The 15,574-nt window shown below is 41.9% G+C and overlaps 3 protein-coding genes across 6 annotated transcripts; 1 reads left to right on the forward strand and 2 right to left on the reverse strand.

Annotated features, from left to right (window-relative positions):
- Nucleotides 1–1,510: 1,510 nt before the first annotated feature.
- On the reverse strand, nt 1,511–3,883 carry LOC142952810 (uncharacterized). Of its 2 annotated transcripts, none has more exons than XM_076094771.1 (5): nt 3,736–3,883; nt 2,653–2,979; nt 2,477–2,539; nt 2,291–2,383; nt 1,511–2,098 (listed from the first exon to the last, which is right to left on the reverse strand). In XM_076094771.1, the coding sequence occupies exons 1-5, from the start codon at nt 3,830–3,832 to the stop codon at nt 1,992–1,994; spliced, it is 687 nt and encodes a 228-aa protein (XP_075950886.1). In that variant the 5' UTR covers nt 3,833–3,883; the 3' UTR covers nt 1,511–1,991. The 2 variants fall into 2 exon arrangements, with proteins under 2 accessions (XP_075950886.1, XP_075950885.1); XM_076094770.1 differs by having other exon boundaries at nt 2,279–2,383.
- A 143-nt stretch (nt 3,884–4,026) lies between these two features.
- LOC142952809 (B- and T-lymphocyte attenuator-like) lies at nt 4,027–7,825 on the reverse strand. Of its 2 annotated transcripts, none has more exons than XM_076094769.1 (6): nt 7,357–7,825; nt 5,601–5,924; nt 5,463–5,504; nt 5,215–5,337; nt 5,089–5,129; nt 4,027–5,001 (listed from the first exon to the last, which is right to left on the reverse strand). In XM_076094769.1, exons 1-6 carry the CDS (start codon nt 7,430–7,432, stop codon nt 4,636–4,638), a joined length of 972 nt encoding a protein of 323 aa, XP_075950884.1. In that variant the 5' UTR covers nt 7,433–7,825; the 3' UTR covers nt 4,027–4,635. The 2 variants fall into 2 exon arrangements, with proteins under 2 accessions (XP_075950884.1, XP_075950883.1); XM_076094768.1 differs by having other exon boundaries at nt 5,215–5,340; nt 7,357–7,820.
- Nucleotides 7,826–8,834: 1,009 nt separating this feature from the next.
- On the forward strand, nt 8,835–15,251 carry LOC142953018 (splicing factor U2AF 35 kDa subunit-like). 2 transcript variants are annotated; one of them, XM_076095079.1, is made up of 8 exons: nt 8,835–8,914; nt 9,830–9,917; nt 10,140–10,206; nt 12,043–12,092; nt 12,415–12,513; nt 12,659–12,792; nt 14,790–14,882; nt 14,965–15,251. In XM_076095079.1, the coding sequence occupies exons 1-8, from the start codon at nt 8,871–8,873 to the stop codon at nt 15,074–15,076; spliced, it is 687 nt and encodes a 228-aa protein (XP_075951194.1). In that variant the 5' UTR covers nt 8,835–8,870; the 3' UTR covers nt 15,077–15,251. The 2 variants fall into 2 exon arrangements, with proteins under 2 accessions (XP_075951194.1, XP_075951193.1); XM_076095078.1 differs by lacking the exons at nt 8,835–8,914; nt 9,830–9,917 and adding an exon at nt 11,290–11,359.
- The last annotated feature ends 323 nt before the right edge of the window (nt 15,252–15,574 follow it).

The raw sequence follows: 15,574 nt of genomic DNA on the forward strand, positions 1-15,574 counted from the left end.
AAGTTATCATCTAACTTTTTTTTTTTATCATTTAACGTTCCCATCTAAATTTCTCCACTTCCACTCCCCTTAAATAACACACTGAAGAACCTAGCATAGCTGTTAAGACGCAGAAGCTTTTATACTTCCTTGTCTCTAACTCTAAAGGGGCAACGAGCCGCTCTACCTGCATGTGTTACATCATGGGTGGTGGGCGATGCAGATTGTTGGGTGGGGTGTTTGTGTGCAAGTGTGTGTGAGTGCCTGTGCAAGCAATGTGCTTTCAGCACTTTTAAAACCACACATGCCACAGGCCACGCTCACTCCTCGAGCGTCTTGCAGCCCTGCGTTTGTACACGGCAGACTCCCTACTGTCACTGCGTCACTCTCCACTCATTTGACAAATCAGTTTTGAACTCTGTTTTGGGCCATTTAACCAGCTGCAAAATACCCTCCTTCGACACGGCCTCTGTGGATGATAAAAGTCTACAAAACATGATCAGGCAACAATGTGGCGACTGTCTTGTTGCCGCAAAATCCTCTAAAATCAAGAGGCTGCTCATTTAGTGTTAAATATATATATAAATGTAACGTCATTGCATGCTAGATTTCAAACATATTATAGGAAGATAAAGCATCTGTTCTCTCTCTCTCTCTCGCTCTCAGAACTCCGCTTCAAAATCATGTTTTTATTTCCAGTAATACTCGTATTGCCATGTTTGTTCTTGTGCACTAATTTTAATTTACATTCCACTATCTCTTGAAATATGACAAATGATGTTATCTTATTGTCTATAACAAGTATTTTGTTGTAGGAATGAAACGCTTCATGATCTTTTAGAATCAAACTTAACACGATGGAGGCCCATGGGGAGTTTTGGTTCACTTGTCACCGACACTGTAGCGGGTTTCAGTCTGAACTGAAAGGTGCCATTTCCTGGATTCAGAGTGGGAGTTGATCGTGTGATGAGCTGAACTACAACAAGAAGGTTTTCCCCCCCTGTCCGAGTGCACCGAACATGTGCTTTAACATCTCTCCGTTAAATGTGAGTCATACTCAAATGTGGAAGACAGTAATTCATTAGCACCTTGGACTAGTTTCGGTGTCAAAATCACAACGTGGGAAATGTCCAGGTAACGCAACCCTCCCTGCAAGATTATCAGCATAAAAGCCTCATTAAGTGTGGCGTGCAGAAACAGCCGTTTAATAGGATGATGAATTCCTCAGTAAATATTAAAGATGAAGACTTATTTCAATTTTTTTCTATCTCGCCATCTTTCTGATGGATTTCAATGTAACTCCGTACAGCTAATCATGGTCCCCAGAGGATGAATCTTTACTGCAAAATGTGTATTATTTGCTGTAAAACAACTTCCAGCCTCTGTGTTTACACATGTGACGTGTTGTTTAATTCTGCTTCCTGTTCGTCAGTCTGTCTGCTCCCAAATGCACAACAGATACTGTCCCCAAGAACAAAAGCTACTGCGATCAAAGTAGTGCGTAACATAAAAATACACACACACACACCAGTATAGATATAGAGAGGTTTATAAAAAGCATAACTGCACAAGACGTGTGAACACAGTTACCTTTACAGGAAACAAAACTATTTACCTGTAAATGTGTTGCATTCTGCACACACACACACACACACACACACACGCGCGCACACTGCAAGAGCTCAACAATAGTGGTTTCTCATGTGAGAAGTTTCACTTCTGTGCTATTGCACTTTGATTCACAGTAATACAAATGCACAACACGGAGTCTACAGCAATATTCATTGTTATTCAGGACAGAAAACACGTCATTATGCAAAGAAAATCTTCATATTTTGTCAATGTAAAAAACGTTTTTAAAGGCCGTGAAAACCCAATCAATAAAGCGTGCTGCATACAAATACAAAGCATGATAATGAAGCCAACTATTGAGAAACACAGATCAGTAAATATGAGAACAAATCAGATGCAAGTGTCTTGTAATCTTGAAATGAATGCAATAATAATGCAATTTAACTGAGCGGATTGATTTCAAGGCATGGCTGACTGTTCTCATAGATGGGAGATGGAGGCAAAGCATCATGGGAGGGCTGGCGGCTCGGTGTGGCCCTGCATTTTCCTGCACAATTGGATTGAGAGGAGAGATTAGTTGTTGTTCCCATAATCCTTTTAGTGAATATGTGCTGTATTATAGTCATTCTTGTTGTTTTGTGGCTTTTTTACTCTTGTTTTTTCAGATCAGACCTTCAGCAGCAAGTCTTCTGCAACAACTGTATGTGAAAATTCAGAAATGTCTCACCTTTACACTTACGTCTTGATGCAACACATAAAGTTAGCATCAGGATGAAAAACACAGTGGTCCCGACCGCACGGAACACAAATGGCCAGAAGGTGTCCTCCGTCACTGGGAGATAACATTTGATTAAGCGTCATGTAAAGGAAATGATTCATGTGTAACAGCGATATCATTGTGAGAGAGTGAATTAAGTTCTTTTACCCAGCTCTGAAGTCATCTCTGAAGTCATCTCTGAAGCCATCACTGCAACGTTGGTGAGCTCACCTGAAAAGCATTCAGATTGTTTATTCACCACATAAAAGTGACATATCTTCAATCAGGCACAATGTGAACACAGGTTTCTTGGGTCAGACAGATGTATTAAAAGTCTCACTCACCGTGGACAGAGACGTCGATGTAATGACTGAGACTTCCTCCACCTTCACACTGATACTCACCTGAGTCGTTTCTGCGTACCTTTTGAAAGATCAAAAATGATCTCCCTTCGAGATGTTTTAAAAGTTTCCACTCCGTTTTAATGTGACTGCTGCTGCTCACGTTGACGGGGACGTGATCAGTTCTCTCACGTTTGTACCAGGAGACTGTAGGCGGTGAACCGCTGCAGAATTCAACAGTGCAGTGAATCCGAAGGTCTTCTCCGAGGACGGCTTCATAAACAATGTCACGATCGACGTTAACTTCAACTCCACAATCTGATTCTTCACCTGCAAAAGGAAAAAACAACAAACACAAACAGATAAGAAATGATTGGACAATTTGTCTCGGCTTGATGGGACATTCTTGTACCAGCTTATGATGAAATAACATGAAAGCAGTGGGAAAGTATTTTAAAAAATCAGTCTGTAGATCACAGAAACAGCTGTGTGGGGTTTTCATGCTGCAGCTGTATACAACTGAAGATTCAGGTCAGCAAGTGGTGAGAAGTATCTTTGTGGTAAAGCACTTTTTGCCTTTAGTTCTGGCTACCTGAAAACGACCAAATTAAATAAGTTTACATGAACTGAATGTTAGGGTTTGGGTCTTGGAGCCGTGGTTGGGATCGGGGTCAACCAGTCTAAGTGAAGGAGGTGAAAGCGAAACTAATTTTATGCAATTTCTACTGGCTGAAATGTAAATAATGAAAATGCAATGAAAAGTATACAGAATATTTCCATTAACCATCTAAAAGATCCTCCTGATGTGCAAACAATTACCTAAAATCACTCCATTATAGCATCAAAGACCCAATTTCTTTACATTCTGTCAGTTTAACAGCCATTCATTGATTTTCTTTAGTTTTTGACTGCAACCACATTCACTTTCAGTCTGTTTCTTTGTTGAGTTTTAATGCTGCGTTGTAGAGTCTTCGATGGGTCTACGCACCTGCTCTGGATTCTATATGGGAGGAATACTAAGTGTATTTAAAAAAATATCATTTTTAGCATCTTTAACATGCAAGTCATCTGATTCCAAAAACTTACTATCGGCATCCAGTGTGAGGAGCAGCGCCGCACAGACGGACACACGGAGGATGGTCAGGCAGCCGTTAGGTCTCATGGTGGAAAATAAACCAGCCATCCACTTCTGTAAAACAACTATCAGTGAAGTTCTGCTCTAGATGTCAACGTCAATGACATGTGGTTTACTTCACTTCCTGCTTTTGAGTGCCGTGGTCTTCGGCGTATGCATACCCCCATTACACTACATGTCACAGCACAGAGAAGGACATTTCAGGCACACACAGAGTTAAAGACAAAAAACAGTCAGCAGCGAATGATGGATGTAATCTTATTTGAAATCAAACAGTCATGGATACACATTATGTTATGTGATTGCACAAAATGATTAGATCGTTATTACATTCTTGATTTCCCAGTTTGAGAAACACAATAATTATTTTAAAAAGAAGAATTACAGAAGGTCATTAGTCATTCATGTAGTCAGACAGTGAGTTTGTAAGCTCGTGAAAACATTACTGTTATTAGATATGAGGTTACTCGACAGAGTACATTCAAGTCACGGACGTGCATCAGCACAAGGACAGTTTTAACCCACAGTGAGTGCGTGACACATAACATTCAAACCCAGATGGCAAACAAATCTATATTTGTTGAAGACATTTTGCTACTGTTACTAGAACAGGAGTAAATTATGAGATGGACACCAAACAGACGGTCGAGCTTAGTTGCACTCCGTTTCAATTGGGCACGTTTGGAGTGCACCCATTTCTTATTGGTACATGATGACCTCACGCATGTCCAGCAGAGTCTTTTGACCAAATTGTGAAGATGCTAATTTTAGCATATGACTAAAGTTGAGCTCCTCTGGGATGTGGCACTTTGAAATGTGGTCCTCTGGTGTTAACAGTTGCTGAGTTTACATCAAGACGTCATGCTCTTCAGTCTCGTGGGTGACGGGTCTTTAACGCGGATAGCCGCGTACTCCGACGTCTCCTCTCTCGGCCTCCGCGGCCGGGCAGCAGCCGCCGCTGGAAGCTGATGGTTGAGAGCAGCATACACGAGAGAACCCCCCGCTTCCTGCACCGCGACCCCCCGTCTCTCTCGGTCCCCTCTCGTCTTGCCGTACACGTGCTCGTTGTCTTTCGGCAATGGCGGCTCGTTGGGCTGTGAGGGCGGGGTCTTTCTCCGGGTCGACCGCCGACATGGCGGAGCAAAGGGGATTCCTCTTGGCAGAGGCTGAGGGCTGTTGTGCAAGAAGGGTTGCTCGACCATGGGGATCGCTATGTACTGCAGAAAAAAAGCATCTTGCATTAAAATGTTTGAAGAATTTAAAAAAAATGGAATGTAAAGGTTTGAAATGCACTTTTTTCTTACCTGATTATCAGTTTGCGTCTCTTTCTTTGATTTAGATTTGCCTGCATGTTGACATTTTGCTGAAGTTAGTCACTGTTTTTAAAGTCACAATCACGTCCCGTATGAAATATTTATTCGACGTCTCACCTTTACACCCTCGCATTGATACGACCGATATAATTATCACTATGATGACGAACGCCACAATCCCTGCAGCAAAGTACATGTACAGCCATAGATCTTCTGAGGGTTCCTGTTCCAAAGTTATTCCTGCTAGAAGAAGAGGAAGTTAACATGAATGTGTTTGATTCTAAGTAATAAAGGCTACTAGAGTTTGAAGAATTTAGATTCAAATGAAATGTCAGTTTCACCGCACAACTCTAGTTTATTCTTACTTGTGCCATTGTTCTTTGTAACATTGGTACCCCCACCATCACCTATAAAACAAAGCACAGCAGCAATGTTAAGTCTCGTGATATGAAGACAGACATTTTGTTAAAATGTATTAAGTAGCAGTTAAAAGTCTCACTCACCGTGGACAGAGACGTTGATGTAATGACTGAGACTTCCTCCACCTTGACACTGATACGCACCTGAGTCGTTCCTGCGTACCTTTTGAAAGATCAAAAATGATCTCCCTTCTAACTGTTTTAAAAGTTTCCACTCCGTTTTAATGTGACTGCTGCTGCTCACGTTGACGGGGACATTAGTTGTCTCACGTTTGTACCAGGAGACTGTAGGCGGTGAACCGCTGCAGAATTCAACTGTGCAGTTAATCCGAAGGTCTTCTCCGAGGACGGCTTCATAAACCGTGTTACGATCGACTTTAACTTCAACTTCACAATCTGATTCTTCACCTGCAAAAGGAAAAAACAACAAACACAAACAGAAAAGGTTCATTAATCCTTAGTTTACAGTTAACTGTGATACTAATGTAGCAATTTAATCTGGTACCAGCTAATGAAAGAATTATACATTATGATTTATCTTTCAATGGAATCGTACCGCGATGCAATCATTTATCGAGATATTGTGATAAACAATGAAGTCGTCTAAATTGATAATAAGCACATACTAACTCAAATCTCTCAGAAAATATAAGACAACTTGGACACGGATAAGTTAATTAAATCAACATTTTATGAGCGCGTAAGGACACCGAACACACGACTTAATACAGTAAAACTAATGAAACACACTGAAACTGACATTTACTTGATGAATGGAAACACAATTTGCATATAAAAGGGAACTGAGAGAGTACCACCTAAAGCACAGCGTCCCAGGGGGAACCGTAACCCCTCATCTGAATCTAATACTTTGCATGACATCTGCATCATCACCAGATATTCTGCTGTTCATGAATGTCGATTTAGAGTTAATTCTTGAACTGAGAAGCAGAAGTCGACAAAGCAACCTCACAACAAGGCCATTTGGTATTTCTGTGACAACTGGGTTCGTTAAAGGACAGAGACAAGCTGCCCTGTACTTTGTACTTTGTCCCATTTTCAAATGTTGGCTGCTCACTGCCACCAACAAGAGTCACTATTTAATAATACGTCCTCTGGCCTCAAACTACAAAGAAATATTTGAGGCACAAGGAAACCACAGTGAACACTTATAGATGAACACATGAATGACACTGTGGTTGGTGGCAGTAAATAGAGTCACATAAGATAACAAATCACACCTTTATGACAAATGGTAAATTATAGCAACAGGAACATGACGTGGGTAGAAGACTTATAAAGCTAGTACAGAAAAATGTATTTCTTTTTTTGTGCCGTGTTTTGATCAAAATATGTTTCTGCCTCTTTTATGTTCGCATTCAATCTCTAATTGTTTCCATCAAACTCCCACTTCCACCTGCCGTGGAAGACCTGAAAGTAGCATTTTTAGCATCAGAAACCGATTTTTATGAGTGAGTTCAACAGACATTCATGGCAGAATTTACAGACTTTTAGAGAAGATTAAGATTATAATGTGGTATATTAAAGGAAGAATAACCTTATTGACCTAACTCGTTGGGTTTTGGAGATGACTGTGTGCCAACGTATTCCTTTTAAAACTGTATAAGCTGCTTTTTAACGCTATTATCATACACTTTTAAAGTGCATGACCTATACAGAAACCAGGCCTCCGACCTTCACCAGAGAACTTGGATAGCGGTCACGAAGCTGACTTTTTACTCCAAAGGCCTGATTAAACATACTTGAGACCTGCAGAGGAAGGAGAGGCGACACTACACAAATACTGAGACTGCACAATACGCCCCAAAAAATAACTTACCGTCAGCTTTTAAGGTGAGAAGCATCCCTGCCAAGATGAACACATGCAGGACGGTCCAGCGGTGGTTAGGCCTCATGATGCCTCCGTCATAGCCAGTCCAAGTGGGAAATGTTCCTCCGAGCACATCATTATTTGGTTAACAAAACAGAGAAGTGCTGAAGCTGATGTTGAAGCCACTTAGATGCACGCCGCTTCCTCTTTCTATACTCTCTGCTCGCTCCCTTCCTACCTCTGCCTCTTTCCCCTTTAAAGCAGGGGCGGTGAGTGCACTGGAGCGGAGAGAAGCTCCGTGGGTGGGCTTGCTTCTCTAAATGTTGCAGCTCCGATGCAGTAAAACATCTCAGATTAGAGGGATCTCACAGTTCTCAGGTGCTCAACTCGCTACGATACAGCTATATAGCGAAGATCTGTCTCTCTCACTTTCCGAGCGACTTTATCACTTCTTGTCAATGTCTGTGGTTCACCCTTTTTAAGTTAAGCTGACTTCCTCCACCCTCTCCCGTCCTTTCATCTTCGCCATCTGCGTCTCCTGCAAACGTGTGCGGCCTTGCGCACAGCAGTGTGGTTTCAGAGGAGGATGCACAGCGCCGTAAAGGGGAGATGGGGACGCTGGGGCCTCTTGAAATGCCTAATCTGTTGAAGTGTGTGCGTGTGTGGTTGCTGTCGGCCAACACCATCAGCCCGTGGACTGCTTACCTGTCAATGAGTCTGCCTCATTCAGGTTTAAGACGACTACACCACTTTCACACATGAAGTTCAGTTTATTTGTCACACACTTTATTTAGCTGGATGTTCGAAGTCTTCTGTGGCTCTATACATGGAAATAAATAGGGTTAAATAAAAAAGGGTTAAATAGATATGATAGAGCTGTATTATGGGATATGTAGGATCCACATTTCTTTTAATCTGCCTTGTGTAAGTGTCTCTGGAGAAAATGAGCGTAACAAAATCTAGATAAATACTTAAATTAAAGCGCTGCATTTAAATTTTTACCCATTTTAGAGTAGCAGTAAAAGCATTGACGCCCACCTTTAACAAGTTGTCATATTGTAAGTGGCCCGAACAATGCATTATATGAGTTTATGATGAGCTTATTATAGTAGCTTACTATTTTTTCATATAAAACCTTGCTTTATCAGATCATTTTAGTGGAATAAAAGTACACACGTATTCAGATCCTTTACCCAAGTAAAAAATAACAATACCTCACTTAGAATAGGGTGTTATAGTATTATATATTCCATATATACTTTTGGGGTATCACTGATGCATTTAGCTATGATAGTACTTGATGAACTTGGTAAATTATCTTGTTGTTGCGATTCGCGCAATGAGACAAGGAGGGTTATTTGAGATAATAATAAAATCATTGTAATTGACTATATATTTTCTGGAACAATGGCGCCATCGTGTGGCGTTCAGTGGCAGTGCAAGTTATCGGATGGTAGCGTATTGCGCAATCGCACTACTTTTTACGTAATGACGTCGGTCCCTACGTCTCCAGCGAGCCGAAAATGGCGGAGTATCTGGCATCCATTTTCGGCACAGAGAAAGACAAGTAAGTTTTATTTAATATGTATTGCAGTGGTCGCCCAAACGATGCATGTTATCATAACTATGCGTGCAGCGGTGCTTCTTCTTCGCCCGCTGGGCTCAGTGTGTAGCCGCAGCGCTGCAGAACGCTGCAGACAAGCTAACAGTAGCCACAGGAAGCTAACTCCGAGCTAACACATTGAATGAAAGTCAGGAAGGAACCTCAGATAACCTGCAGCTGTGTGTGCAGAGTCACGTTATTAGTGCATCAGTGTGATCTCATATTTAATACAGTATTGCTGTAGATTAACTACTAGTTGATATTGTCTAGTTATAATACTAAACACTGATATAAATACACTGTGCAATACTACAATTATTATGTCTGTAGATATAATATTTTAGTTATTGTGGATTGTTTTACTTATTTTTATATTTAATATTCTTTACTGTTTTATTATTATTGTTACTATTTTATTAGTATTACTTATTTACTTATTGATAATACTTGTTTGATCTTGTTTATGTCTCTTGTTTACACTATATATATATATATATATATATATATATATATATATATATATATATATATATATATATATATATATATATATATATATATATACACACACACACACAACTATTCTGTCTATATATATAATATTTTAGTTATTATGGATTTTTTACTTTTTTACTTATTTAATATTCTTTACTGTTTTATTACTTATTTACTTATTTATACTTGTTTTGATCTTGTTTTTTTACTATGCCTCTTGTTTGCACTATATATATATATATATATTATAATTATATATATTATATGTACACTATGCTGCTGTAATCCTGTATATTTCCCCACTAATAAAGGATTATCTTATCTTACTTAGGTAGGTAACAAATGTATAAATAATCCATTTTTCTGTTTTCTTTTCTTTTCCAGGGTCAACTGCTCCTTTTATTTTAAAATCGGCGCGTGCAGACATGGAGACCGCTGCTCGAGATTGCACAACAAACCGACCTTCAGCCAGGTGAGGATCCCATCAAAGTGCTTCTCCGAGAACACTGTGACATACCGCTGTTAACGGTAAATAGGCTGCGTTCGTGTAGCGCATGGACTAACCCAGACACCATCGCCGCTTTCTCCTCAGGATGTTGTGCCTGCATATCCATCAAAGGATCAGAAATAGCACAAAACTGAACAAGCAATCAAAGGAGTCTGATCACATGCTTCTTTGCTCTTTCTCCTGCAGACCATCTTGATCCAGAACATCTACCGTAATCCACAGAACAGTGCACAGACGGCCGACGCTTCGCGCTGTAAGTTACAGATTTGCTGTGCTGGTTATAATGAAATGTTTAGAGCCGTGTGTGCAGTAAACATGTTGAGGCCGGTCTCATAGAGCTGAAGCAGTGCCTCTCATACAGGTAAGTGTAACTGACCTGTGTGTGTTTTCCTCCGGTGCCCCATACGTGAATTACACATCCAGTGAATTTTTAAAGCATTCAGTCTGCCATTGAAACACGAGACATCCGTAACTTCAGCGTCGCATACGACCGGTGAAATGTCCTTTATCAGCACCCTTACTAGAGGCGTGATTTAAAATGACCTCTTGGTTTAAATATAACCGGTACCTGTGGACGTTTTATTCTTTAGTATTTTTTTGCTTTCATATCTTGAACGTTGCATGCCGATGTGGTTGCGTGCGTGTAACACATTTTTTTAGGATACCGCTTGAGGCCATTCACTTCCATTCAGTGCCTAATTATACAGACAGACAACTCGTAAAGACTCATTTATCAGCCGGTGAATGTGCTCCGTTATTGTGTAAGAGTAACTGACAGTTTGCGTTGGAGCAGTAAATGATATGCGTATGAAATCATAAATAAAGTTTGCGGTTTCTTCTAATGCATTAATTAAAAAAGCACGATAAGAAGCAAGACAAAAGTGGGCCGTTTCAGCTTGTATACAAACATATAACCTCGCTATGTGTTTGGTTTCAATTCTTTGACCGTCTTATTCTAGCTCGGCATATTCATGCTTCACTAAATCAATATGTGTGTGTGCCTTAGCCTCTAACATGAGCCAAGAATACACATGTAAAGCCCATTTTCATCCAACTATCTGTAATATTGTAAAGAATTTAAAAGAAAGCAAATGCTAGAAGTAGAGGGAAAGGAGCAAATATCTTAATATTTTAAACGAGGGGAAATAAGCTTCTCTTCCAACAACAATAATAACAACAGAGTGGCCATTTCTGAGATTCTCATCCATCACATAATTAAGACCCGGAACTGACGACACCTAATACCGCAGGGACGCAATTCTAATCAAACATTTTTCCTCCTCAGCTCTTTATTTTGGTTGATTTATGTCACAGAAGTTTACGTTTTGTATTTCAGACCATTTCCCTCTTGAACATTTACCTTCATAACCTTCAAAACTCTGCCCAGTCTGCTGATGGTTTACACTGTAAGTTCTCCCTTCATCTGCAGGACCCTCCAGCACTTAACTTACTGTATCACACCTCCCCACATAAATCTGGCTTAGCGTAGGAACATATCCTCTAGAGAGGCCTGAACACCAGGCCACGTGCTCTTCTGCACGTTTCAATCTAACTTAGTGTGTTTTGGTGTCAGGTCCTTCATTTTGCTGATGTGTTAGACCTCAAAAGGCATAATGAACTTACTCTTTCTGTGTTCTTTGCTTCACACGTAACAGTTTCACACCGAGTACACCACCTGATTCATTGAAGCAGGTTTCTACTAGTGCTGTCCTTCGACGTAGGAAACTCTCCTCCATGTTACAGCCAAGTGTTGTCATGAAGCAGGGGAATAGTCCAGATACGTTCTGTGGTATTACATCATGGCCCCCCATGCACATGATGTACACATAGTTACACAAACAGATCATTTCAAAGTAAAACTAACCAGGAGGAAAAACAAAACATGGTCAGCTCTAGTTTTTCATTTGCTTCTGTGAAATAAGTTGGGAGAGGGTAACATACAACATACAGACTCGTCACCTTTTCAGTGTTTACAGGGTGTGACTATCATAGCGAGACGTATCATGTTTATGTTGCCACAGTTCAGATGTGTTTTCTTTTACCACCAGTGTCCCATCTGGTGTCGCCCTGACTGTCCCTTGTTTTGTAGGCGCCGTCAGCGATGTGGAAATGCAGGAGCACTACGACGAGTTCTTTGAGGTCAGTGACCTTTTGTGCCGCCGTCTCGCCTTCATTCCACGTGTAGCGCGTTGTGACGGGGGAACCGGCGGTTATCTGCCTTTCTGCAGTACATCGAGGCTCAAAGGATTGCCAAAATGTAGTCAGTTTGTGCCGAAGCAAGAGTTAATATTTACACAGGAGGGATATGCAACAGCTGCACTTACACATGAGAGATTACCTTCAGTTTATTATGTTTTTATATCATTCTGTAATTTCCTGTGGTGTTGTTACCGTACAATTAAAACTCAGCAACGAGAGCCTGTTGTTAACTTTTCTGCGTTTGTTTTTATTCCCGATACAGGAGGTGTTCACGGAGATGGAGGAGAAGTACGGCGAGGTGGAGGAGATGAACGTGTGCGACAACTTGGGCGACCACCTTGTCGGCAACGTCTACGTTAAGGTTGGTAATCGGTCTAAATGTATCCGCGAGGGAGAGGTGGAATGGTGTGATTTCAAAATGTCACAAAGCTTCTATCATGACTTCATACGTCGGTTATCCTCCGCCGTCCTTGGTGATCTTAACCCCGCGTGCTCTCTGTGTGTAGTTTCGTCGTGAGGAGGATGCAGAGAAAGCCGTCACGGACCTGAATAATCGCTGGTTCAACGCCCAAGCCGTCCACTCGGAGCTCTCCCCCGTCACTGACTTCAGGGAAGCGTGCTGCCGCCAGTATGAAATGGGGTGAGTGACACCTGGTCAACACTGATATGTCCTCTTATGTAATGTCCTTTTTAATACAATGAATGTGATTTTATTAAGCGTGCTGCTGCTGTCCACGTGCGCTTGTTTGGGATATCAGCTGACATGATCAGGGCCAGAAGACGGCACGTGTCCTTCAGCAGAGCACTGACAACATGACAGCTGCATGGCCACTGTGCGAATCATCACATTTTCTGTTAAATGCAAAGATAAACTTTGTCCTTGCACAGTGGGAGGAAACGTTCTCTTCCCTTATAAGTCCTTCAGTGTTTTTCCATCGGATCAGTGGGTTGTTTGCGCTGCAAGTGATAACACAAACTCTGTGTGTGTGTGTGTGTGTGTGTGTGTGTGTGTGTGTGTGTGTGTGTGTGTGTGTGTGTGTGTGTGTGTGTGTGTGTGTGTGTGTGTGTGTGTGTGTGTGTGTGTGTGTGTGTGTGTGTGTGTCCAATAACCAAACTATAAACTAAGTCTCATAATTAGTGGTCACTCACGATGTAAACAGTCTGAATACTATTACACGTTTGGAGTGCGAGTGAAGGGTTAAGTTCGAGCACAGGCCTCTACATCCAGTTGTTATTACACACCTATGCACAAGTAATCACAGACGACTGCTCTTTAAAATATAACAGAGTTTATTAAATCAAAATAATAAATGATCAAATCAAGTAATATCACAATCAACAAACGCTATCATACAATTATGTGTCTAATACCTAAACTCAAATGAATAAAGTGTGTGTGTGTGTGTGTGTGTGTGTGTGTGTGTGTGTGTGTGTGTGTGTGTGTGTGTGTGTGTGTGTGTGTGTGTGTGTGTGTGTGTGTGTGTGAGAAGAAAGGGGGGGGGAAGGCCTACTCAACAGTGATGGTGGGTAATCTCAATAGGGGCGTGTGAGCCTACAGGCCAAGATGGCGGAGTCTAGAGACCGGCGACCAAAATGGCGCAGAGGTGGCTGCTATAACCATGTGGGTTGGGGTCAGAGATTACGTAATCACGAGTCTGAGAGGTTCACCCAAAATCAGTAGCTCTAACTACGTGTGTGTGCGGGTTAGTAGAGGGAGAAAGAGAGAGAGAGAGAAAATCGAGCTCTGAGCGCGGTGCTCTGCGCAGTAGTGAGGCAGTGAGGAACAGCACGCTTTTACGGTGATAGTTGCGGTTCTAGATCTCACTCGCAGAGCCGATTTAAAGAGCAGAGAATAAAAACAAAAAACAAAATAAAAGAATCCCCAAAACAAACAGATCTTTGTCACTGCGGTGAAATGCGAGTTTGTCTCCCTATCACCCCGAAACCCGGTCGGCCAGACGAGAGTCGGCCACCGTAGTTTTAGTTTTTAAAGTGATAGAATCACAAGCTCCACATCCACTAACAGCGACGGATCAAATGCGAACGGTTACAGCAGGAAATACACAATATAACGGAACTCCGTGGTCCGCGATGCTGGCGTAATAACACGTTATAACACGACAGTAACTTAACACAACAAGATACAGGAATAACAACGACATAAACGAATAGTCTAAATTAAGCTGATGCTAAGCTAAGCTAGGCCCAGATACCAGTAACTCTTACTTTGAGAAGCTTCGTTCGGCAGGGTCCTCGTGGCCGCGGCTCCTCGTGAATCTTCTTGTTGCCAGGACGAGGTCCGGAGGGAAGAGAGCGAATGGCGTTTCCTGCTCGCTTATAAACCAGGTCTCGAACCCAGTGGGGGGCCACTTCTTGGCCAATGAGGGGCCAGGATCAAGTTTTGGCTGTGCTGGGAGGTGTAGTCATTCATCTTGGAGTTTCCATCAGACGTTGTATGACAGGAAGGAGCATGGGTGCTTCTAGACTAGGGCCAGATCCCAACAGATCATATGTTCTACTTGGTGGGCTGGCTCTGCTCCTCAGCATGTGTTATGTATTAAGAGCCAACTTTTCCTCTTGGCAATGCGTCACCATATGCAAGCCTAGCAGGTTTAACCCTACCCTGTCTTCCCACAGAGAGTGTACCCGGGGGGGCTTCTGCAACTTCATGCACCTGAAACCAATATCGCGGGAACTTCGAAGGGAGTTGTACGGCCGCCGCAAGAAAGGGTACAGAAATATCCGAATGCTTAACGTTCATATTGGATCAATTTGGATGTGTCACTTCATATTTTTTCCTCTCTCCCACCAGGAACCGCTCGGGATCGCCCTCCCGGGAAAGACGCTCCCGCTCGAGGGACCGGCGGCGGGAGCGCGAGAGGCCGAGACGGTCGAGGGACCGAGAGCGCTCTGGAAGGTTCTGAAGGAAGCCAAGGCCGACCCGATGTCCTACCACACACACACCCTCCCATCCTGACCCCAGCAGTGATGACAAAGTTATTTTCTTTATCGGTGAATCGTTGGAAGTGTTTTTCTTTTATTCCCTTTTTTTAAGACAAGCTTGTGTCGCTTTCTCAATAAAACAGATTTGTAACTCTGCACTGGCAGCGCTTGTTTATGTGAACACGAGGTTATTTCTTATGGAGAGACCTTTTGTATCAGGACGGGGCTGATGATTGGTAAACTGCATGCAACATTGGAAAGACATTTATATTAAAAAGTTCTTTATTATACTGATGATGATGATGGTCATTTGCTGCTAAAATGATTACCAGTTATTTTTCATATCGTCAATCGTCACCTCTCGCTCTTATTACTCTTAAACTTTGGCTAGTCTTCAAACTGGTACAACTGGTAACGGCAGATCAGTCATTTTAGATTTGCATAAACAGTTTCAATGCTTACATGGCAACTTGTTTTGC

Source organism: Anarhichas minor, unplaced genomic scaffold (assembly GCF_050575085.1).
Source record: "Anarhichas minor isolate MPS153535 unplaced genomic scaffold, ASM5057508v1 ptg000018l, whole genome shotgun sequence".
In the NCBI taxonomy this organism is placed as follows: Eukaryota; Metazoa; Chordata; class Actinopteri; order Perciformes; family Anarhichadidae; genus Anarhichas; species Anarhichas minor.